Source organism: Columba livia, chromosome 1 (assembly GCF_036013475.1).
Source record: "Columba livia isolate bColLiv1 breed racing homer chromosome 1, bColLiv1.pat.W.v2, whole genome shotgun sequence".
Taxonomy (NCBI): domain Eukaryota; kingdom Metazoa; phylum Chordata; class Aves; order Columbiformes; family Columbidae; genus Columba; species Columba livia.
The window spans coordinates 11,906,816-11,933,043 of NC_088602.1; the positions used below are offsets into that span (position 1 = coordinate 11,906,816).

A 26,228-nucleotide genomic window follows, 5' to 3' on the forward strand; every position below is an offset into this window, starting at 1 on the left:
CCACTTGTCTTTTGTTATTTTAATTCAATCTCAGCAAAAAGTCAGGACAAGGGTTTTAGTTGTACGAAAAGTGAGGAATTGGAGCGTGTTATCCAAGGAGGTTGTGCAAGGTCACAATCAAAGGATAGGCCTGTGTTTGGGGATAAATTGCATCCATCCCTTCTTTGTGCAGGGATAAATTAGATGACCTCGTGAGATTCCTGCTATCTCTATACTCTGTCATTTCTATTAATTTCTATATGTTTGAGATTTCCAAGACATTGTTAACAACATGGAAGCAAAGAACTAGACAAGGAGAATTATACCTGTTGGATTATGTTGACTGAATAAGGCCTGTATTTAAATTGGATCACTGAAACATAATATGTATATACGTGCGTCTGTATATATAAATGCATACATACATACCTGCATATTTTTATATATATATATCTGCATGTGTATTCCATTGCTTCAGGCTATGTTGCCCAATGTTGTCAGATGCCATGTGTAACCCTAAATCAGGTTTATCCAAAATCACCTGTCTCACTTCAGAAGAACAATCAAGCTTATTCCTGATCAGTACAAGGAAATTAATCACTCAGGGCACTGACTGAAACAGGTGTTCATGTCATGTAAGCCAGTATTGTATGTAAATCTCTGCTAGAACAGAGAGCAAGGGTGAGCCAAGCATCTACATCTCATTTTCCCACCAATGGCAAGCAGGGCTTTTAGCACCCATGGAAAGTGTCACACCACTACAAGCTGATGCTTGCCATTTCCGTCCAGTATTTCCCTTCAGAAAGGGGTTGGTATCTTCATCCCTGTCCTCTGTGGCCCTGCTTCCATCCCATGGTACCATGACCCTGCTGGAGTACTGGTGTGAGCAGAGGCTTTTGGGGCTAAGACTGTCATTTCCCCACATAAAAGGGACAAGGCAGTGAAAGCCTGTCTCGGTAGCAGTGTTATGGATTGAACTTGGCCAGCTTTTCTACTTAAGTTGTAAAAAATCACTTGAAATATCTTTCCCTATGGGGCTATATATTCTTCTACAGTTCAGCAAGGTACTTCTGGCAAGATTTTCCTCTTTCATCTCAAAATGATGGAGTAGAATATTATGAAATATGGTTTAGTATTCATCTTCTGTCTTGTTAGTTGTTAATGAAGTTGTGGACTTCCAGTAGTTTGTGTTGTGGTTAATGTTTGGGTAATCAGGAAAGGCCATAGGTACACACTGGTGTTAATAGTCACACCATGGAAGACAGAGACAACAGGAAGCCAAATAATCGGATATTGTGCTTGCAGATCACTAGTAAATTGATAAATAGCTTGTTTTACAACTCTGTTTCTGGACAGCTTTCTGTTGTACTTCTTGTTTGTTTATTTTTAATGTTGGCCATTATTTTTCTGTTCATAGGTTTTCTAGATTAAAATGAGCAGATGACAATGTTAAGCATCATTTTCCAGAGATAAACAAGAATGAGTGGGCTAGCTATACTTGGGTAAACACATTAGCTAATGGTTTCAGGGTGACATATGAAAACAGAAAGGAAAAACACACTATATATGTCCTTTAACACATGTCAACTTTAGTTAGTTTGATGCAGTCAGCAGGTAATGCCCACTGCAGAAACTCACTGTCATATGGGGATTGCACTGGTTCTGTTAATACTCAGCCTTTTAGTTGGTGTTGCCCTGGATCAAACCATGTTGTAACTCCATCATTTTCAGTGGAGCTGCACTTTGAATACTGTGTTCCGTTTTGGGCCCCTCACTAAAAGAAAGACACTGAGGTGCTGGACTGAGTTCAGAGAAGGGCAATGAAGTTGATGAGGGGTCTGGAGCACAAGTCTGATGAGGAGCAGCTGAGGGAACTGGGGCTGTTCAGCCTGGAGAAAAGGAGGCTGAGGGGAGACCTTATCACTGTCTGCAACTACCTGAAAGGAGGTTGTAGCATGGAGGGGGTTGGTCTCTTCTCCCAAGTAGCAAGTGATAGGACAAGAAGAAATGGCCTCAAGTTGCACCAGGGGAGGTTTATATTGGATATTAGGAAATAGGTTTTCCCCAAAAGGGTTGTCAGGCATTGGAACAGGCTGCCCAGGGAAGTGGTGGAGTCACCATCCCTGGAGTATTTAAAGACTTGTAGATGTTGCACTTAGGGACATGGTTTAGAGGTGGACTTGGCAGTGTTAGGTTACCAGTTGGACTCAATTATCTTAAAAGATCTTTTCCAACCTAAATGATTCTCTGATTCTGTGAGTTAAACAAGGACAAATTTGGTACTCCTGAATTATAAAGAGAAGTTATTTTATTTCACTGATGCTATTTAAAGTAGTAATGGCACAGAAGATGTCATTATGTGACATTCAGTACATGCCCCTTTGTTTTAGTACAGCAGAAAACAAGAAAAAAACCCTGTTTGAAGGATGGCATTTGAGGTACTAGACAGCTGTATGTTGTACAAGCTCTTCACACCAGAGATTTTGCAAAGGGCAGTATTCTATCATATGCTAATACAAGTCTAAATAGAAAATGTGCTTGCTTATTCCTTTACTTAAAAAATGTACTGCAATCCTCTTATAGTAGTAGTAATTCCTGCAAAGCTTTCCATGTTCAAATAGCTTATGTTTGTGATTGGCACCTTATAAATCTCAGAAGTTTGAGTAAGTGAACAAACACAAAGCAGTTTGCAAACATTAATCCCCTAACAGCTGTGGGCAAGCAGTGTGGGAGGATTGCTTTCTTTACCAGTATAGGAACCATGGTGTTGGAGCAGTTGTTTCCTTTCCACAGAAAACATCTCCTTTACAGTCCCAGCAGAACCTGCCTCTGCAGCAGGGATGCCATTATTGACACACACTGGTGGACGCTTTTCTCCCAGCAGATGGTTGCTCCTGGACTAAAAGATTATGGATTTCACTAGGAATAACTTCCTACTTTTTCTTTGCTTCATGCCCATTTTGTTTCCAGGGTCAAGACGCTGAGTGGAAACAGCTATTGATGTAACACAACACTTCCTTCAAAGTGCTGTTTCTGCCACAGCTTCTTATTGAACTAATTTTCCTCCCAAGAAGCAAGCATTGAACTCCATGCCCACAAAATGCTGCAGGAGAAGGTCAGCAGGCAACTAAGATCTATTTCTCCTTCTGTTCTGGCTCTGCATTTGGGCTGAAAGCCACCAAGGGTTGCTATCTGTGATTGTCCCAGCTCAGGTACTCTGCTCTGATCATGTCTCTCCTTGCATAAAATGATACTTTCACTTGTAAGACCCTTTTCTCCAGGTCCCATGGACAAAATAAGACTGTTTCATCATCAGATCAGACTGGCACAAGATTACTCACATGCCTGGATCTTCTGAGTTTCTCTCTTGTTTTCTTGGAAGGAAAAACCCCACACTTGCCTTCAAGAAGTAACTCTCTTAATTTCTGCCTAAAAATCCCTTATATTAGGGTTAGCAGCCAGAACACCATAACCTGTATCTGAGCTGTCTCCTTTGTAGGATCGCTAGTATTCACTTATCAAAAAAACATTTTTTGTATTTTGTTCATTAATGGGAGTCACCCTTCAAAGTTGAATACAAGGAAAGTGCTCTGTTCATATATCAATCCAATTGCAGTCACCAGTTACCACTTCTTGTATGTAAACTCACCCTAGTGAGATGTCACATGCACCACATTCTGTCTCTTCCTACTCCCCTTGCAAGACATTCTTGGTGAAATTTGGGAGTGTTTCAAGACATAAGTTATAGGTGGTAGGCCATCCCCTTTCTAGCTATTTATGCTTTTAAAGAGCGTGGTACCTGAAGCTTCTGTGTTGTACCCAGGTGTGCTGTCATGAGTATCAAACAGGCTCTTTGTGACAGATAAAAACCCAGACTAGACTAAGGCTCTCCTGCAGCCACGGACACAGATGTGTGGAAAGTGGGCTGTAAGGTCCCTTTTTCAGACAAGTTTTTAATTCTGTGTAGGAACTTGCAGACATCAAGAGAGCTGAGAATACTAAATGGCTTTACAGTTGAAACTTGTGTGTATGTTGGGTGTTCAACTACGTGGTCTGAATCAGGCAAAATCCCCTTTTCCACCATCCCCAGGGATCAACTCTAATTACTAGCTTATTAACTATTCTGGTCAAGTTTGTCCCTTTTTGTAAGTGGAAGTTCAGGGAGGATGTGTAGCAGGAGAACCTCCTCTGCTGGAAATGCAGACATACCCTCCAGCCATTCATACTTTCAAAACCTTCCACTTCCCAAAGGGTTTTACCCCCTTTCCACTTTTGTCAGTTTGGTTGCTTGTCAGCTGACAGAGCATTTGTATAAAGAGGCTAAGTGAAGAAGTGAGCATTGTCTTCAGCAGGCTGTAGGATATTCAGGGTCGAGACATTTCAACACATGAAAGTCTGCAAATAGTTCATGGGCTGAGATCAGTTCCTTGTCTGTAGGACAGAAGTCACCTCCTCAGCTGCCTCATGTGTTTTGCTGAAGAAGGGCTTCTCTCTATGGCTCACATTTGAGATGCCACGCTGAATAGAGAGATTCTGCTGTGATTAAAAAAAAATAAAAAATAAAAAAAAATCAAACAAACAAACAAAAAACCCCACCTGGTTCATTGCAATATTGCCATTTAAACTTTTCCTTATTTTAAAGACATTTGAACATATGAAATATGCTCTGTTGTCTCACGCGCTGCATAAAAACTTTATTCCCTGAAGAGGCCAAATAGTAATTCGTAATGCTCTCCAAGCAGGGTCTGGGACTTTGTAGTTGCTCTAGCTTTTATGTGCCTGTGATTGAAGAAAGAGTCTCCCAGCTCCCCCTTGTGTGGATGCTCTACTCCTGCTACGTCAAGCAGGAAACAACTGTGATTTGCGCTGCTTTTGATCAGACATTTCTACAATGCTTTGCTGCTGGAAAGCAGAACAATACTGTCACAAATTTTAAATTAACAAAATATGCCTAGAAGGGATTGGTAGCTCTTGTTCTTCTGATTAATGTCAGGCTTGTAAATCTGTTCTGCAACAAAAAGGGCAGCAAATGCTCTAGCGAGAGGTGTTAAAACCAGAGACTCTCCATTTTAGTGGATCTTTGTGTTTTAGTTGTAATCTCTTAGTGAAGCACCCAGGACTAAATCACAAAATCAACCAGCATTAAGGGAGTTGAATTAAGTTGTATCCGTGTTCACTTTTAATTAGATTTGAAACTGCTATCCCACTGTAGTGCAGCAAGCAACTAAGTCCGTGCCTTCCCCTCAGGCCTTATTACTGACAACAACCTTAGCATAGATCTGCATATTCAGCAGCCATGTGGATAGCTGGTTTGTGTTGGGAAATACAGGCAGGATTTGAAAAACATAAGATGTCTTTCATACAACTCAATTTTTGCTCTCAAATTGGGCAGGGGGGGACTTTCCTTTATAAAATGTCCATATGCTGGCAGGAGTACTTTGATGCTGCTTTTGTCTAACAGGTATTGTCTTATGGTAATATTTTGCTGCTCAACGGTGGAATCAAGGCAGCAGTGGTAGAAAGTACATTCTGTGCCACCTGATGTATTTTTATGGGTTTATTTTTCCCTTATGTACATTTCTATTCCTTCAAGATGTGCTCGGAGACATTTCCAATTTCAGCATTCTGCCTGTCTCATCTAATTCAATTGTAAGCTTTTCTGGGCAAGGACCATATCTGGATTCTGCTTTCATTACACAGCAGTTCTGCAAAGTGATCTTTTAAAAAAGTATCATGATGAGGGAAGCAACTTAACTTATCCACAGGGACCTGACATGTGAGAAGAGCACGTTGATCTCCCAAACTTTCAGCAATATTGTACCCACAGGCACTCCTACCTCCATGTACTCCACTCCCATTGGAAATGATTGGTGTGGCAGAAGATTCTGCTTAGGGTTTCTATTACATGGGAAGACATTTTTGTTTTCTTTATTTCTCTTTATCATTTTCACATTTGCTTCTATTTCAGGTGTGAACAGAAAAGTTACCTATACCCTGGCAGACTCTGCAGATGGTTACTTCTCAGTTGACCGGTCATCAGGAATCATTATTTTGGAGCATCCACTTGACAGAGAGCTTCAGTCTTCCTATAACATCAGTGTAAAGGCCTCAGATCAGAGCATTGTGCTGACCTTGTCCTCGTTTGCCACCGTTACCATTACAGTGCTGGACATTAATGACAACCCCCCTGTGTTTGAAAGAAGAGATTATCTTGTTACAGTACCTGAAGACACCTCACCTGGCACTGAGGTCCTTTCTGTTTTTGCTACAAGCCAAGACATTGGTACTAATGCTGAGATTGCCTATCTCATCAGATCGGGGAATGAGAAAGGGAAGTTCAGGATTAACTCAAAAACAGGTTTGTAAAATGTCTTTTCTTTGTAATGCAAAATGAAAGCACCAGAAAGACGTGAATGTTCTGGGGAAGCCTCTTGGACCAAAAAATTTCCAAGAACAGAAACTCGGAGCTTGTCAATGTAGAATTAGCTGCAGAGTTAAGAAACAATTTTAGGTTGGAGAGTGCTGTAAGTTACGGTCACACTCAGCTGCCCCGGCTCGAGTGGAGAATGCTTTTCTCTAGTAGTATGTCTGTTGAAGTCAATGCAAACGTGAAAACCCATTAGCCAAACTGTGCAACCCTTACAGTTATGAACACTTCCAGTGGTTACCTGCTTACCAGCTGGGTACAGCCTCAGCTGTCTGGACCTTAGCAAGCATCAGACAGTGCTGTCAGGAACAAAGAGCTGGCAGTCCCAACATGTGATTGCTGTTTATACAACTGTATGCAACTTCACTTAGGTTGTTTTGTGTTTGGCAGTTGACTCCAGCCACCATTTTGGGTGGGGTTTTTTTGGTTATACATCATAAATTTTAAAAACATACTGCTGCTTCTTTTTAAGGAATACTAGGAAAAGCTGCAGTATTTGGTGCAAATGGCTTATTTTTTTTTAATTTCCTTAATGGTGTATATTCTTTACCCTTATTGAGGTTTTAATCCATCAACAGTAAGCAGTGATTCTTCTGCACTTGCTGTAGTGGATCCCTTTATTCTCATAACATTCAGGGTGACCAGTACAAATCTGCCACCAGAACTCCAGAGCAAAACAGTCTTGATTTTGAAAGCTGAAGTTAACACTTGTTTGACTGCAGCTGTAATAACCAGTAACCTGGAAAATCTCAAAATGATGCATTGTGTCATTTATATTACTGTGTGCAAAAATCTCTTTCCACTCTGCAGAGGCCACTGCCTTACATGTAAAGGACTTAACATAATGGTGTGTTGTCTGTTATCTTCATAATGTTGATTAGTACTAACAAAATTTAAACATAAATACGTGTAGACAGCGATACTTAACTTCACATTTGACAACGAAGCCAAGGAGATAAATCAATAAAAACCCGTAATGAAGCTTAATCACACAAGTAAAAAACAGAACTATTTATTATTCATTAATGTGTGACAGCTCCATTATTATCAGTTTAGAGGCAGGAGCTCAGTTTCCAGACAGCCGGGTGCTGATGTAGCATGCCTGATCAGGGCTTGAAAAATAACGCCCTTCACACCATTTATCAGTGGGAACGCTGTGCTGCCCACTTGGAAGCTTCTCTTCAGGGCTCCTGCTTCCAGCAAGTCATGCTGAAAGGTAGGAGTCATTTGGAGAGAGCCCAGACGAGATTAAGAAGAATGATCTGAGGTCTATAAAATGTGGCTTACCAGGTAAGACTGGAGGAATTGAGGCTATTTAAGCTAGAAAAGAGAAGACATGCTGTTAGTATTCAAGCTTGTAAAAAGTACATACAAAGAGGAGGGGAATAAACTGTTCTCCGTGAGAAAAGAAATTGTGAATGGTCTTAAACTGCATGTGGGTTGTTTCAGTTAAATGACAGGAAGAAATTCCTAACTGTAATGATTATTAAGTACTCAAATACATTACCTGTGAAGGTTAGGAAACTGATGTTGCTGGAGATTTATAAGAACATGAGAGATTGTTACCTTCAAGAATGTTTAGGTTTAGCTCCCCTGTGTTGGGCAGCAGTTGGATTAAATGACCTTTAAGCTCCATACATCCCTGCTTCTGATGTGTCCATCTTGGAAAAGATTTGGCTTGCCAGGTTTAAGGATTTGCTTTTAAGTCTTTCCTACCATGCCCAGTATTATCTCCTTCAAGGCATCAAGTCCTCCCTTCTTGTTGTTACAGGTACATGGGAAACAAGTGGAGGGCTTGCATAAAAAGCATTTCTTTCCTAGAGGGGACCTGGGGGCACGTATTGAGTCACGTTAGTCTTGATCCTGTGGTGAGGAAACCCAAAATTTATACACCTAGTTGAGAGGAGAAGCCCCTGTTTATTCACATAAATTATAGACAACTGATTTCTCAAAGGTATTCACATCTCATTCATTTGTATTTAATTCATGAGAAGTTAATTACATGGGACTGAATTTCTGTTGACTTGTCAGGGCTGATTTCCACAGTCAGCATCCAGTTCTCCCACAGTCTCTGGGCATGAGCCAGGCAAATGGGTGGATATGGCCCCCACTTCTCCAGCTACAATGCTGGTATAATAAAAGTCATTTTCACAATAAACCATTTATTGCTTCATGCCTTGTGAAGGTCCTTTCTGCAGAGTCAATCCAAGTGCAATTGGCGTCATTCTTTAATCAAACGACAGCAGTAGAAACCTGACCAAATTTTTTTATTGCACTGAGCAGCGTTACAGTTAGAACAACATCTTTTGTATGTGTGCCATGGTGATAAATAGCATGCTGTACTGTTTACTACAGTCAAATCCCTTAGTCCATAGCATTATTTATTTTTCGCTGGCTGTTGACATTCCCTCCCTTGCTTCAAAGGAGCGATTTCCATTTTTGAAGCTTTGGATTATGAATCGTGTAAGGATTTCTACTTAGTAGTGGAAGCGAAAGATGGAGGAACTCCAGCCCTGAGCGCCGTTACGACCGTGAACGTAAACGTGACAGATGTTAATGACAACGCACCGAAATTCAGCCAGGCGGTCTACAGCGCAGTCATCAGCGAGGATGCCGCTGTCGGTGACTCGGTGATAATGGTGAGCGAGGCCGCGGGCAGCACTTAGGTGGGATGAAGCCCTGTGCTACAGGACCTTTAATAAAATACTGCTGCACTGGTTAATAATGATAACTACTGCATCTGAATTACCCAAACTGTTTTCTATCCAGTATTGTTTGTCTGCTGCTGCTTTCCAGGCTGCTGCCAGTTTTTCCCAAAAAAGAAAGTAGCAGTAGCACCGACTGCTTCTTTTCAATCCCGATATGCTGCCAAGGAACAACGACATGTTTAAGGCATTACATTTCATGAGTCAGCTAGAAACAAGTAGGTTTTTTTCTGGAAGGAAGAATTCAAATTTTCAGTTAAATACAAAATGTTTCTACCACGTAGTATTTTTGTCTGTTGAGTTGGGAATGCAATGTGCCATACCCACACCTCACAATACTCGCATCTTGGATCTTGTGGATGCAGAAAGGAAGTGTTATATGGAATATTAAGATTAAAATATTTTGTATATTTTAGGGCTACAATTTCAAAAAGGTCCAAGGGAAGCATCTTAGCAAAACTGATTGGCTTGGTGCTTGGCTTGACACTGTAGAGGTGTGCAGTTCAGATGCTACTAGTCTGATGGAATATGAATTCTCACTTTTCAGAGTGTTGAGCAATTAGTGCAGCATACAGATGACTTAATATTTGTTTTGCTCATTTTCACTCTTCTCTTCAAAAAGTTGATAGCAGAAGATCTGGACAGTCCTCCCAATGGGCAGATTCACTTTTCCATAGTGAACGGGGATCAAGACAATGAATTTTCAGTTGATCCTGGTTTGGGACTCGTGAAGGTTAAAAAGAAATTGGATCGAGAAAGGGTAAGACCTGTGGGACTTCTTAACTTACGATGACTTACAGATGTTTATTGATCTCAACTCTGCTGCCAGTTCATTTTGAAGAAGCTTCTTTTATACTCTTCAATGATCAACCTAAGATGCTTCAACAGGTCTTTCTAATTTTGTTCCATTTCTTCCCACCCCACCCCTCTCCCTGATCTTTTCTGCAAGCCAGCTTCTCTGCTCTGTTCCCATCCTGCACCAACACAGCAGCTGAGGCCAGGTTGGGGAAAAAGCAACCCTGGATTCCTCCTGCGGTGCCACCAGCAGCTGTTGCTGTGTTAATGAGCTGCCTCCTCTCTCCCGAGTGTGCAAGCACACCCGTGCAGCGGTGTGTGCAACTGAGCGATTGCAACATCCTCCAAACTGTGGCACCAAGCACCGAGCTGAGACCTCAGCCATTAATTAGCGCTCTGCAAAACATGTCACTGGGGAGGTGATGTCATGAAGTGGCCAGGCTGTACCAAAAGTGAAGGAGTGCTTCATTAAACAGATTTTGCTGTTTTGTTTGCCCACTAGATTATTCATCCAGGGTGATTTATCACCATTTTGCCATATCTAGCAATTAGCAGCTTTTTGAAAAACAAACAAACATAGTTGCCGGTGCTACAAGCAGGGCAGGAGAGTGCTATGTGGCTTCAAAAGTCGTGCAACACATGAAGAAATCAGTGCCTTCTGCTTCCGAGCAATGCATTCACTAGACTGGGAAAGCTGATTGCTATCCCCAGAATGTGGGCTCAGCTGGAAAAGCTCTCCATGGGAATCAGGGCTACTGCTTAAAACAGTGGCAAATATCCTTTCTGTACGATCACAAAGGCAGGATTAAATTGTCAGTGTTTGGTGGCAGAATGAGTTTACTGCAGACTGCTGAGGCCAAGGAAGTAACAATGGCTTTGCATGTTACAAATTTTCTGTAAATTATTTATCTTAAATGGCAAAGGCTTAGTTTCTTAATATGATTTCATTTAGTTTCTTAAGTGTACTCATGTACATCTGCATTCAGACACACACATTCACCCACACCACTGTGTGCACGTTTACTGCCAGCTCTGTTAGGTCTGCATTTTCCAAAGTTCCCCTCCGTTAAAATAAGCTGTGATATTGTCTTTTTCTTTGCTTCCCTGGCACATTTCCTAGACACAGGTGTTTCTGACCCTTTCAGGAACAATGATACATGAGGCCTCATCTGCTGTAGATCCCCAGAGGCGGTGCTGACTCCCAGGATTCAGTGGTTTGAGGAAACCAGAGCTGTAATCGTATAGAAACCATGACTTTTTGCCATCTACCTTTCTGGGATGCATTGAAGTGAAAGCAAACACACGCAAAATTTGAGAAAGATCCCACCAAACTATCAGTCTTGATTATATCTTTTTGTAGAAATTATGGGTTAAAAGGGGAAAAAATATATTCTGCTCAATTCCTTGACTTCCCATAGTTCAGGGTTCTTCTTCCCTCACTTGTTACTATGCCCCCATGAAACCGCAGTCTTTCCCTTCCTACACTCCCCAAAAAAATGCTTCCATTATCTTCCCTTATCAGATCTCCCTTGTTTAATACATTTAGCCTATACCCCTCCCCCTTACCCGAATGGCTGGTATTTTTCAGATGGCTTTGGATTTCCTCCCACCCCAAAAAAGCACCTTTAACGTTACTTCATTCTGTGTTTTTCCCCCTTTCCAGCCCTGCACCGAGCGGCTGGAGCGTGGTGTTTCATCTGGTACACGTTTTGCCCTTTGCTTATTCCCTTAGAAGGATTTGTGGGCAGACGTGTCAGCAGCAGACGCTGGGGAATGTCAAGAGATATACAGTAAAAATCGGTTGTAAGACGTAAGGAGGCCGCCATAAGGATGCAGTTCATAAAATCAAACTGTCATCCATAAGCTGTGCATAGACGGAGCTTTTGCAGATTGTCACATATGCTCACACCTTAGGCACAGGCACATATGTACATAGAGGGCCCACGAGTGATGCACCAAACTGCCCACACTGTGCGGAGTAGTTTGTGGCTGTTACAAACAAGTACATTCAAAAAAACCCTTATATTAGATGGTGAATAATATCCTGCTGCTACGGAGACTGTGTTGTCCCTAGTAGTCCCAAATGTTTTCCAGTGTGTTTAAGCCAACTGTCTGTGATCATTTTCTTGGTTCTTCATCACGGTGTTAGAAACACTGTGTGTCAAACTGAGGTTAGCTCTGATAAGTAATTTATATAATATCCTGGAAACCAACCATAAGTTACATAGAAACTGGTCACATATCCCAGCTGACACCCAGGAGAGATGAAAATGTTAGTTACAGTAGCGATAACTGAGTTTGGATATTATCTACTGTTTATTTTTTGTCTGCCCCTTTGTTTCAGGAATGCACCATCTGATACAGTTGTTTTAATACAGCAAAGCTGTTATGTTTACTGATAGCCTTATAAAACAGAAGTTGGGACACAGTGTGGCAATAAACAGGGTAATGTTATACTGAGGGTAGGGAAGGTAATGAGGCCAGACAGCTTTCTTTAGAATATGGTAGGTGATGCACTGGATGTAAAGAACACAAGTTAAAATTTAGGACTGCTTTCACAATGATTCAATGTTTTCACCTTTCTGCAGATATCTGGTTATTCATTAGTTATCCAGGCAAGAGACAGCGGCACCCCTCCTTTGTCTTCATCTGTGACGGTCAACGTGGACATTTCCGATGTGAATGATAATGGCCCTATATTTACTCCAGCTAACTATACAGCTGTAATTCAAGTAAGTTTATCCTGCACATCCAAAACTCCTCTGGCTTTTTAAAATACAAAAGTATTTGGTTTCAGTTAAGTAGCCTTTGATGATCTATCTGCCAAAGATTTATCAAGTGATCTTATTTAAAGGAAAATATAAACACATCCTTCTTAACTCTTTGGTAAGTTTCTGTTTGCTGAGGCTCTTTAACCTCAGCATCCATCACACATTTTACTGTTCATCCCTACTCCACCAGAAGTTGTACTCTGGCCTCAAAAATTCTGAGCTGGCCTGAGCTCACACTTCTTTGCACTTTACACGACGTGCAAGTCTTAATGGTCAGTCAGTTGTGATGGGATGCAGTGTCAGGCAGAGCCACGTCAGTGCCCAGGATGTGGTGGGTACCTCCATCTCTGGTACAGGTCCATGGGGCATAAGCAGTGCCAAATAACCACTGCTTGTGAAATACTGCCTTGGGCAAAGAGTGTTTGGTTCAATATTCTCCATAGCAATATGTGGTGTTTCATGATTGTGATATATATCATTTTAATCCTTTTCTTTGTATGCTGTGTATATGTGTAAAGGAAAATAAACCAGTGGGCACAAGCATTTTGCAGCTGGTAGTGACAGACAAAGACTCTTTTCACAATGGCCCCCCTTTTACATTCACCATCCTCACTGGCAATGAAGAGGAGGAGTTTACGCTGGACCCTCACGGCGTCTTGAGATCTGCAGTCATCTTCAAGCACATGGTTGCAACCGAATATGTGCTCTGTGTGCAGGTATGGCTTGATTTTTGCATCTGCACAGAAACAAAAACCCTCATAGTGGTAGGTCACCTGTGCATTGCATGTATAGATTGGTTTTAATTGACTGCATTCTATGAGTAAATACCATGCATTCCAGTTGACAAGTGTACAACATGGTGTATTTCCTTTGATGTCCTTAAACCTAATTTCATATAAATATAAATAGGTAGCCAGCCACCTTTCCAATTTCCTCGGCATGAAATGGATTTTCTGAGCAGCAGCCGCTATGATTTAGGATTTTCATCTTTTTTTTTTTTCTGTAGCTAAGCGAAGAAAATAAGCAAAAATGCATTATATCCATATAAATACACCACAGAATGAGTGACAGCAAAATATTGTTCTAGGAAAGAAAATCACTTCTGCTTTTAAGTCGTAAATTTAATCATAAATTTTTGGCAGCTTACCAAGAATTCATGAAATCACATTTCCAAGGTCAACTTAGCTTTTTAGGAATGTGAAAATAAGACATGCAATAGAAGTCCAGCTCAAACTTAGCTTTAGAGTCACTGATGGGAAACTTTGTAACCAGGGTAATTCTGATTACAAAAAGCTGTAAATCCAAAAGTAATTTGTCCACATTTCTCTGGCCTGCCAGAGAAAATGTAGTAGGGTTCAGTAAATAAGCAAGTCTAGGGAATGAATTCTTCCTCTTCATGGAAATGAGACATGGTCCTATAAGCTAAGCCTGCGATGCAGGCTTCCTCCTCTTGCTTTACTGGTGTTGATTTCTCTCAATCCAGCCCGTCTGGTCCTTTACAAGAACATTTAATGCTATTGGCAGCAGTAACATCCGCAGTTAGTTGCAATTCAAGAAATATAAGCTCTGATGCTAGTTGACAGTTCAAATCTAAGTAATGTTTTACAACTTTGCCGTTTAATATTCCAGCAGCCAATTTTTTGAGCCTTGTAGGAAGCTTAAAAAAAAAACTCACCTTTTTCCCATGCCTTCATCCTAAAATATACTTCTTTACAGGCAATTTGCTAGCCAAAGTTCCAGTATAACCAAAATTGGGCATGAGAGTTAAATCTAAGCAGCATCCTCTAGCTATATAAATCCATGTCATAGAAATGAAATATTAGACAGACCACAATTTTTGACATGCACCAACATGTTCAGAAAACCACACTGTTGGATTTTGAAGGCCTAATTCCTCCCAGGATTATTTTCTTTAGGGATTTCTGCAATGAAAACATATTTTATAGTTTCCTGTTGTGTATAGACTGTAGCAGTGTATCTTTCCATTCGTACATGCCAGAGTGCTGCTTTCTCCTTTCAACCATTGGGTTCCTTCTCTGTGTTAGGTTTATTAAAAAGTAATGTTAAAATTGAAAATGGAGTGGAATGGAATGGAATGGAATGGAATGGAATGGAATGGAATGGAATGGAATGGAATGGAATGGAATCTCTGTTCTTGTACGTGTGTATGTGTGTGCACGTACACATAAAATCTTTTTCTAAATACTCCACCCAGCCTTTTTAGGAGTGAGGATGAATGATTTTTAGAGAGTCTTAAATTTACTTATCCTTTACTAATAATGGCTATTACTGTGGCCATCCTGCCTTTTTGTTTCTTCAGCTTGTAAATTTTCCTCCCCATGTCCAAATACAAAGATCTTTGCATGTGTAGTACATCTCTGCCTCAGGGTTTTTTGGTCTTCTGTTCTTCTCTGGAGCAAATAAATGTGTGGAGCTGTATGTCTTAATAGTGACCTCAATGAAACATTTTTCTTAGTGCAGGAGAGGACACTAATTCAAGTTTGCACACCTTTCTGTCAAGATGGCCTTGGGTTTTTCGTCATACTTGCTCTTTTACTCTCTGTAAAAAAGTGCGAATTATGCTATCATACGTGCTCTAGGTCATACAGTCATCTGCTCAAGTGCGGTGCTGCTCTTGTATTTTATTATTAGTGGCAGCACGAGTGCCTATTTCATTTTTGGAAGGTGATAAATTTTATTACTTTCAAGCATGTTTCTTGATGGCTTCAGGTAAAGTAGTACAGAGTGCTGTAGAAAACTCTGAACTCCCTCACACCCACACAAACTAAGCAGGGTCTGAAACTCTTTGGAGTACACCAAGCAAGGCAGGAACTGTGCTGGTATTTCACTGGGATTCAGCCTCTTTTCCAGAGCAGAAAGGAGCCCAAACTCCATTTGGTGCAGAATATACCGCATTCAAATGTCTCTGTTGTGAAGAGGACAAGTGATAGCTGTGGGATCCTGGGAACATTTCAGATTGAGTAATGAGACATACTGCTGACACATTTCTCTCTGCAATCCACTTAGCTGAGATATCTGTGCTTCCCTAAAGGGTTTGTAAGTTCCACTGCTAGAAATGGCTGAGACGTTTCTTTACATATGTATTTTGCAAATGCTTTTGGGAAGTTCTTTGGAGAGGTCTTCAGAATTACTGATGCTATGAAAATATGTATAGCAATAAGTTACAGTTTTTGGCTCTTATATGTGGTTTTTATTTTGGTTTTTATTTTTTTTTTCCTGGATTACATTAGGCAAAGGACTCTGGGAAGCCTCAGCAGGTTTCCAACACCTATGTTCAGGTGAGAGTTATTGAAGAGAGCATTCACAAACCGACTGCCATTCCGTTGGAGATTTTCATTGTCACCATGGAAGATGATTTTCCAGGGGGAGTCATTGGGAAAATTCATGCCACAGATCAGGACGTGTACGATGTCCTCACGTATACGCTAAAATCAGAGCAGAAAAGTTTGTTCAAGGTCAACAGCCATGATGGGAAGATCATTGCCCTTGGAGGGCTCGATAACGGCAAGTATGTCCTGAATGTCTCTGTCAGTGATGGCCGGTTCCAGGTGCCCATCGATGTTGTGGTCCACGTTGAGCAATTGCTACAGGAAATGCTGCAGAACACAGTTACCATCCGTTTTGAGAACATTTCCCCTGAAGACTTTGTGGGCCTTCACATGCACGGGTTCAGGCGTACCTTGCGAAACGCAGTGCTCTCCCAAAAACAAGACAGCCTACACATCATCAGTATTCAGCCAGTGGCAGGCAGCAATCAGCTTGACATGCTGTTTGCGGTTCAGATGCACAACGGTGGTTTCTATAAGCCTGCCTATTTGATTCAGAAGCTTACCAATGCAAGGAGACACTTGGAAAATGTGATTCGTATTTCTGCTATCTTGGAGAAGAATTGCTCTGGACTGGATTGTCAGGAACAGCACTGTGAGCAAAGTCTGTCTATTGATTCGCATTCCTTGATGACCTATAGCACAGCACGAATTAGTTTTGTGTGCCCACGCTTTTACAGGAATGTGCGCTGCATGTGCAATGGTGAGTACTGCTCCCTGTCCCCCTCCCATCTTTACACATTATGCTCTAGGATCGGTTTTATTCTCTGATGCAGATTAGAAGGGGCATTTCAATTCAGTCCGTTAAGGCACGACTGGCTGATGTATTGTGGGAATTGATTTCTCAGGCTCGGGAAGAATTGTTCCTGTTTACTGATGTAAATGGAAGTTGATGAACTTTGGCCTTTTATGACAAAGACCGCTTTCCTGGAGGCCCCGTAATCAGAGCCATCAACCAGCTTCCAGGGGAGGGGAAGGAAGGGAAGAGGAGAGGGAGGGATGTGGTTTCCCACCCCCTCAGTGCCACCACTGAAATAAACCACAGCAGAACAGCCTGGTCTGCAGCGATGCACCAGCAGGCTCCAAGGAAAAGGACCCCTGACCGGAGCCATGCAGGTGGAAAGGCCTTTTCCAGTCCCATTATTGCAGAGAGGCACGGAAACCAATGAAGTATTTTATTAAGTAACTGCAAGCAAGCACTGTTACTGACCTTCAACACTACAAAAGGTGACAGGGTGGTGTTTTGTCTGCGCTTCAGGCTGCTCCACGCTTTGGCATGGATTTCACATGGGCAAGTATGACAAATAGACCTGAGAGCCCATCTTCCTTATGATTCTGCACTTGGAGGATAAAACCTCAGGCAGTTATAATAATAGCTCTGTTTCTTTTGTTTGCCAGGCTGTTTGGTCCTCATTCCACTTCATTTAAGAGTGGAGTAAAAAGCTGCTGTAAAATCAATACATCTAAGTCTCCCTCATCTTAAGCACACATGCACACAATCGCACACAGAGCAGTACAAGAATTCAGCAGCCGTGTCTCTCAGTAGCCAGCCTTTGTTTCTGCAGCATTCAGCAGTACTTTGTGTCTTACCATCGACCTCAGCGGGGATGAAAATAGGCAGAAATTGCATAAAACTTAACCAGTAATCATTGTCTCCTGCAGCACATGAATAATAATGCCGTAGAAGTTCTGTAAAAATATCAGAATTCTGTGTCTTAGGTATTTTCATGTACGTCCAAGAGCAGACTGGTCAATTTTTAAGTAATAGTGTTATAAGTTTCAAACAGATGTATCTATTATAACAATAGTTACCATTTTGTTACACATGAAAGGCTCTGAAATAAAGGATTTTCACAGGTTTTAAAGGGACAGTGCTGCAATATCCTCCAGTTGAGTCCAGGAGCCAGTGCAGGAACATCATCCGCAAAACTCTTTTATATTATCTAAATCATAGCTTTGTCTCGTTTTCTTAACAAGAAATCACAAATCCTCATCTCTGCGGGGATAGTGATAGCCCTCACTGTCAGAAATTGCTTTTCTGGCAGACAAAATTTTCACTGTTTGTAATTTCATTTCACTACTTATTAAAGTCAATAATGATGTATTACTCCCTTCAGATCTTAATAGTATGTGCATCTGCCTCATAATCCCTTAGTTTAGCTCCTAAAAACAACTTTGCAATGCAGTACATTTCTGATCCAGCAGCTTACTCCCTTTTTCTCCCTGCACAGAAAGTTTGCTCTGGAAGCACAAAAAATCAGCTGGGACAGAGATTTCCAAATGTTTCTGTAATGTACCAGTCAGTCCTCAAAGCAGCTGGCGGGCTGCTGGAACGGCAGTGTGGTTGTGCCGGCTGTCTGTGCTCCCAGCCTCTGGACCATTTAGAGAATCATAGAACCACTGTGGCTGGAAGAGACCCTCAGCATCATCAAGTACAACCATAACCTAACTCTAGCACTAAACCATGTGCCTAAGAGCCTCATCTACGAGTCTTTTAGACACCTCCAGGGATGGTGACTTCACCACTTCCCTGGGCAGCCTCTTCCAATGCCTCACAAACCTTTCCATAAAGAAATTTTTCCTAATATCCAATCTAAACCTACTCTGGTGTGACTTGACACCATTTCCTCTTGTCCTGTCACTTGCTACTTGGGAGAAGAGACCAACACCCTCCATGCTACAACCTCCTTTCAGGCAGTTGCAGACAGTGATAAGGTCTCCCCTCAGCCTCCTTTTCTCCAGGCTGAACAGCCCCAGTTCCCTCAGCTGCTCCTCATCACACTTGTGCCCCAAATCCTTCACCAGCTTCGTTGCCCTTCTCTGAACTCAGTCCAGCACCTCAGTGTCTTTCTTATAGTGAGGGGCCCAAAACTGAGCACAGTATTCGAGGTGCGGCCTCACACGGCCCCCACATGGCTTGAAGGCTGCTGTGTGGGAGCAGTTGCAACAGGCAGCTTGTCCTGGTCCAGCTGGAAAGCTGGAAGGGTTCCAGCCGCTCCCCTTCCAGCCGCTGTGTGCTGATTTCCCTTGGGTGGCTCACAAGACTTGGGGTGGGGTTGGGCATGTCCAATCCACCATCCAGCCTGTAACGAAAAAATGGTCCAGATCTGCGGATTTAACTATAGCTACCAGAGAGGTGAGAGCATTGGTGCCTCTTATTTGCACAGAAATAAAAAAAATCTGTGCTTTGCCCTTCTCCACATTAGTTAATGTTTCAGCCTCTTCTACTGTTTTTAATTAAAGGACCCACAAGAAAAGTCTTGGTATTTACGTAAATGCACAGACAAACTGTTTTATCGCATAGGAGGTAACACAGAGTTCTGAGGGCATATTAATTAGAGAATGTATGTGTAGTTTTGCTTTCATGAAGGCTAAAGACTAAGCCCAGTAAAAGAGTTAGAAAAATGCAAATACTTCTTTGATCAGTAGTTCTTGTACATGCACATAACTGCAGCAAGTCAGGAAAAAGTGCACAAAATACTAGAATAAATTTCTTCTGACTTGTTTAACAAGACAGCATTAGCAAGATATTATCAGTATAATAAAAGTATTATACTTCTTTTGTTACTAGGATAGTTTTATGATCCAGTCCAGTAAATATTAATAGCTTGAATTATGACAAAGCCATTAAAATATTGCATATGTTTCCAGAGATCTGATTCAATTATGACTGAGAAAGCTTGAGTTTGAAGTAATTCTCTCATTCTTGAAATATGTATCATACTTGGAGTGTTTTTCCCACTGGCAGATGTCACAGATATGCACAATTTATGCATGCCAGCTGTGCATAACTTACCTAGATTACCTTTGTGAGCAAACTGAGTTATCTAACATGAAAATGCAGGGAAGCTGTGGGGTGGGCAGTGGGTGAACTTTGGAGCTTCAGCAGCTCAGCTCTGGAAGGACAAGTTCGAAAGTTCAGGTGCATCAATCTAAGCCTTTACAATCAATAAAATTGAACTGAAGAGTTTTCTAATAACAGACTGTCTCCTTAGATTTCTGGCTCATATGCTTGTGTTTGTATGAAAAATACTGTAACAAACTGGGGTTTGTTTCAGTGCGGCTATAGGGGCTCCGCAATTGCCAGTCTCCCTCCACATGATGTGAGGTATGCAAACATCTGTCAGCGCTTGTGGGAAATAAAGATAGGAGGACCAGAATAAATTTATTCATGTAAAATAGTTCTCCTGACATTCTTATTTTTCAGAAGCAAAAATCTATTCTGCATTTTTATTTTTCATGTAATTCTCTTGTGTTGAGACAAAGATACAGGGAAGAAGCAGGTTTTGTTGGGACTACTTTGCTGTGGAGCTGTTCTGCATTATAATCTTATGAAAGTGAGATTACAGTAATATGTTTATGGCAAAGGACTAGATTGAAGTCACCTTGACAAATGTAGGTATATATCTACATCTGAACTGGTCATTCCAGGCCCCATCTGCAGACAGTGGAAAGAATGAGGTATTTTTAATGATGTTATACATCTCTCCCTAGATGTCTAGAATCAGTCGGATGAATCATGCCCTGAAGTTAGATGAGATGAATTTCATTTCAAGTGTTTAATATGGTTCTGGCTTAATAGTTTGAAAGAATTTTTTCTAATAGACCCAGAAGGGTTCAGCAAATGTGCAGACACTCACATCCACGTTATTTAATCAAGTGAATAGCAATCCTGGACCACTTTCTCATGAAACCATGCAATTCATACTCTGTGGAGCCACTTCTAGTGTTTTGTGAATGTTCAGACAAAAGGAAATGGTAGACTGTGATGATCTGCTCGTAATATGGGACTTAGTCTTCAGAGGTGGTGTGTGTCCTCAGCCCCACAGAGCACATGTTGCCTCTTAAAGAGTACTGGGTGTTTTGCAGGATTGGGCATCAAGAACCCAATTTGTACATGTACAACACACCTTTTCCTGTTTTCAGGAATCACACAAATACTAATGAGCCTTGAGTTGTCCTGGCGAGGTAGCCAGAAGATCGAAGGTGTCCTGTCTATGATTGACAACAAAGAACTGCAGATAAATTGAATAGATTTGATTTTGCTGTAGTCCCTTTAGTGTTACCCTTGAATAAGGAGAGATGTTTCTCCATGTGAATATCACCCATTTAAAGCCCACACTGAGAATGCACCATATGGTATAAAACCTGAGAGAAGTGAAGCGGGAACATGAGAACTGTAGAACTGGGGCAAGTGGGAATTGCTCTCTAACACTCAAGGGATCTTAAGGGAAGCTGTGATCAAGGAGTGGCTGGAACAGGTCAAATATCTCAGTTTGTCTAAACCCGGGAGGGAATCTGATTCATTAGGACATACAGTGTGACACACACTTTTCCAGGGGCACTTGAGCTAACTGAAACCCATAGTTCTGTTGTGCAGAAACAAGTTTGTGGTATCTGCACTTCTCTGTATACAATTATCTTTGCTTACAATACCTGGTCACCGTGCTTCAAAAATAAATCAGATTGCGACTCCTGAGTTGACTGTCCTCCCTCTCCACTAACATAATTATTAAACTGCTTTAAAGGTAACAGTTTGGAGCTTTGCTTTATTTGCTTTCCGGGACTTCGACTTTCAGTAGTCACCTTTCAAGCAGACTTTTTTTAATATTCGCACAGATTTAGAAGAATGGGCTCACAGAAAAAAAACACTAAATATCTCAAGGCTCAAGTTAAAATTGTTAAAGCGTTCAGTTTTCAAAACCTGTTTACATTCCTGCAAGTGATCGTTCTCTGGATGGACACAAATTCAACAAGTGTCTCATTTTGCAATGGAAGAGTGTTTTCTTCCTCAGTATACTAGTAGGGAGATGGTAATGCTTTTACATATTTTTAGAGAATTAAACTGAAAATTATCTGTCAAAATCAAGGAGGTCTATTCCGCCTTTTCCTGCCATGCACTGGCTGGCATTAGCTCATGTGTCTCTTTGATACCTTGTAGAGAACAACTTTATTATTACCAGCATGAGTTTCAGGGGAATGCTATGGATTGCCTGGACTTGCCTGCAGAAAAAAAAAAGCGATCAATTCTTTGGAGTGGAAATGCAACATTAGAATAATTTTATTTAAATTCAGGCTGTAAACCTTTGATGTGGACAATGTAGCCTTGAACGATTTCACAATTTTGCTCTGTGTAGTTGTGAAATCATCCTGAAAGTGCGTGTTAGCTGGGGCAATGCAATAATGCAGATTTGTACCTTATGTACTTATAACCATATAGACAGGCATAAAGCATTTCTTCTCCCAAGTCTGAATATTTTAAAACTTTTGTGACAGCTATGAAATTCTGCTGCAGCAGGATGAATAAAAAGTTGATTTGCTTGTAGTTTACCAGAAGAAGTGTTCTTGGCCTGCAAGGATAAGCAGTTCCTTAGTGTATCACCGCAGTTGCACTAAATACATTAGATCCTTTCCATATATTTTCTTACTGTAGAAGGATGACTCCAAAGTACAAATCAGAGTTTGAGTCAGCTAGGAAGACTGACAGAGATGGATAACAAAGGAAGCTATTGCTTTATTGCTTCGTGTCAAAGATAGTCATAGGTTAGGTGATGTGAAAATTTGCAGAGCTGCATTTGGAAATCTCAGTGCCCCTTTGTGCTGCACAATGATGAGCTGTGGGGCTTTCGTCCAAACAACTCGTCTGTCAGCTTCACAGAGGCTCACTTGAATTACAGCCCCACGAAAGGTTTGAGCGTGTTCAGAGGGGAAATATACTCTGCGTACAGCAGAATGCTCTGTATTTGTCACATAAGAAGGAGTTAAAATAGTCAAAGAACCAAGTAAAAAAAGCAAGGCAGCCTATAGAATATTTAATCACTTGTTATAATTTCGGAAATAATTGTTACTTGCCATTGAATTCCAAAGCATGAGGGCTTTTCCCCCCCCAAAAAAAAGTAAACAAGCTATAGAAAACATCATATCTCTCTTAAATTCTGCAGACTTTACATTGAAATAGAGTATAGTTCTCTGGTTCAGAACCCTATTAAATGACATTTGTTTCTTGATTCCATAAGGCTTAAAATGTGACTGTACATTGCAGCTGTTATTCCTGATAGTGTTACCTACTAAAGTGATTAATAAAGATTGCCATGCATCATTTTCTAACAGTGCTACAGGCAGTACTTTAAATCGTTTACTGCACAGACCTCTCAAACAAATGTTTGACAAAGGAGAGGAGGATGTTAAAGATTAAATTGACCGTGCTGTACATCAAGCAAGACATTTACAGTCATTGCCATATTTGTAGTCAACCCATGTCCACTTTGAAACCCACAGTAGTAATTTTTCTTTTTCCAGAAAATACTTACAGTGCCAGATAATTTCAACTATGCTTACTACGAGCCCTTCTTGCCTTGTACTGAAGTGTGAGAGCAATAAGATTCTTTCTTTCATTACTGTCAGAGATATACTCTCTGACAGGTTGATTTCTTCCTTCATAAATTGTAAATAAAATACACATGCTCAAAAAACTAAAGCAGTTTTTGAATATGATAAAGGTCCTGTAATAAACAAGAACTGCCAGTATTCAGAAAGTGATGGGTAGGAAGGTGCTGACTTTTTATTGTTATAATCATCACCTGCATGTATTAAGTAAATGGATTTGACAAGCAAAACAAGAGACGCCTCTCCATTCCCAGCAACCGGCTTTCACTCTGCTGGAGCTCTGGCTGCAGATCAACAGAAGCAAGGGCAGGAATCCCTTTTTTCCTCCACTTAAAGACTTTAATCGCATCCACACACAGATGTCCAAAGGTAGAAGCTGACCCTGCTTCTGCCAGCTTCCTTCTTGCACCCAAGAAAAGGCTGTTGCGGAAGTCCTGAGAATTCGTATGTTAAGGAGCAATAGTTGTATCATGCTTTGCATGATTTGTAGACAGTGTTTGCAAATTTTTAAGATTAGGGCAATCAGAACAGATCTATTTAGACACCTTTTAGACATTTTAGACAAACCCCATGGAATGCTAGTAGTTCATTTGACACCGACAGGCTTTAATGTAAGCCCTTGGCATGCTCAGCTTGATAGGTGTTAAGAATTTAGGAGGTTTTGAAAAACCTTAATGTAATTGCATCACACAAATATTTGAAACAAAATTAAAACTCGCTATTCCTCTGTCCCTTCAGATTACTTCCCTTATGAAGTTAGTGGCAGTTCTGTATTCACCTATTCTTGAGCAAGATTGGATTCCATATTAATAAAAGATTTTTAGGGAAGAGCTGACACTAGCATTTGAAATAATTTTATCCAAATTATGTTCTTCCCCAAATACAAAAGGACGTGGATGTTTTGCTCAATTTATAATTATAAATTGCAGCTGGCTATTTAGAATATTAAGCTTCTTCTTTCTTCAATTAAGTAATGATGACTAATACAGTCAACTTATTTTTGGTTTTCAGAATTTCTTCGAGTTCTTTGTGTTCAGAGCAAGTAATTCACTTTTTTTTTCCTCGGCATGTGCAGTTTCAGGTGTAATGGTACCTGTGTAGTCACAACCAGAAGAAAGGAGGATAGATTTTGGCAGCCTGGGCAAGGTACACAATAGGATTTGAGATCTCAGATATGTCAGGTGGAACATGGGGACAGAGCAAGTTTGCCTGTGCTGTGCGATCAGGCTGGCAGCATGTCCTGTGCAGTACGAGGATGAAAAGCCCAGCTGTCACTCTGTATCCCAGGAATGGCTGTTTCTTATTTTGTCTCCTAGAGAACTCTACCTCCTTAAATTAGCTTTTCATGGGTGTGCTGGGGCAAAAGGAGTGCATAGTTTCAGTCATTTGTTTTCTCATATCTCTAAATCCCCTGCACAGGAGGCTTTGTGAGAAGATGAATGGCCTGAGAGTAACCACATGAATTATAAACCAGTTACTGCTCATAGTAGTTGGTTTTTATAATACATTGCCATAGGTTTTAGTGCAGCCTTTCAAGAAGAACCATAACAGTTTTTCTACGTACTTGTCCAAAGGACGTCTCTTCCATGAAGGTTATTATTGTTAAGCCATTCTTTGCTTGTACTGAAGTGTGAGATCAATAATTGTCTTTTATTACTCTTGTAGTGCTGAACATCATGCTTTACACTGTGTATACATGACAGTATGTTAACTTATTGCAGGAGGACTCTGCCCAGGGTCTAACGATCCCTGTCTAGAGAAGCCGTGCCCAGGGGACATGCAGTGTGTGGGCTATGAAGCCAACCGGAGACCGTTCATCTGCCAGTGCCCACCAGGAAAGCTTGGCGAGTGCTCAGGTGTGTGTCGCAGCGCTAAAAGGGGGTATACTTGAACAACAAGGTGCTGCCATTCTCATTCTGTAATCAAAGGTACCACTGAAGTTAACAGAAGATCACAGAATCATACAGTAGTTTGGGTTGAGAGGGATCATCAAAGGTCCTCTAGTCCAACTCCCTGCCATGAGCAGGGACATCTTCACCCAGATCAGGTTGTTCAGAGCCCCATCCAGCCTGGCCTGGGATGTTTCCAGGGATGGGGCGTCCACCACCTCTCTTGGAAATCTGTTCCAGTGTTTCAGCACCCTCACTGTAAAAAATTTCTTCCTCATGTCTGGCCTGAATCTCCCCTCTTTCAGTTAAAAACTGTTTGTCCTGCCATAACAAGCCATGCTAAAAAATCTTTCCCCATCTTTCTTATAGGCCCCTTCTAAGTACTGAAAGGTCACAATAAGGTCTCCCTGGAGCCTTCTCTTCTCCAGGATGTACCACTTAACCCTCCTCAGCACTGACACTGGTGCATCTGTTTATAAGCCTGTGAAATACTTGGTTATGGGGCTGTATGAAGACCATGATGCAGTTTTCATTGGGAAATTCCCACTGACTTGGTTGAATCCCAGATCAGTAAAACAAGCTGCTGAGAAAACAAGACTTTTCCTAGAGATTGTAATGCCAGATGTTTTCCTGCCATGGGCAAAGCTCTATAATTAGCTCTTCTGGTTATGATTTAGATTACCAAAATTCCAATCTTTATTAGTTAAAAGACTACACCATCCCAAGAAGAAAGCTTTACAACAATTGTTCATTACTATAATACCCTGTCTTATTTTCGGGGAAACAGAGTAGTAGGTGCCAACTTCTTTTCCTATCGAAGTTTGGTTTGGTTTATTTCTTCCTAGATATTCTCATTATTTCTATAAATTCTTTAATTAACTTGACGGTTGAGGAATTATTTAAGGTGTCACTAAAAGAACATGTGTCTT

The 26,228-nt window shown here is 41.1% G+C and overlaps 1 protein-coding gene across 10 annotated transcripts in view; it reads left to right on the forward strand.

Moving 5' to 3' along the window:
- Positions 1–26,228, forward strand: part of FAT3 (FAT atypical cadherin 3) — a 419,173-nt gene that overhangs the window by 362,375 nt on the left and 30,570 nt on the right. For all 10 annotated transcript variants that reach the window (XM_065036403.1, XM_065036610.1, XM_065036770.1 and 7 more), the window contains 7 exons: positions 5,948–6,337; positions 8,831–9,045; positions 9,734–9,871; positions 12,495–12,638; positions 13,196–13,393; positions 15,929–16,727; positions 25,132–25,266. In XM_065036403.1, the coding sequence (XP_064892475.1) occupies positions 5,948–6,337; positions 8,831–9,045; positions 9,734–9,871; positions 12,495–12,638; positions 13,196–13,393; positions 15,929–16,727; positions 25,132–25,266 (2,019 nt within the window). The remainder of the gene's footprint in view (positions 1–5,947; positions 6,338–8,830; positions 9,046–9,733; positions 9,872–12,494; positions 12,639–13,195; positions 13,394–15,928; positions 16,728–25,131; positions 25,267–26,228) is intronic.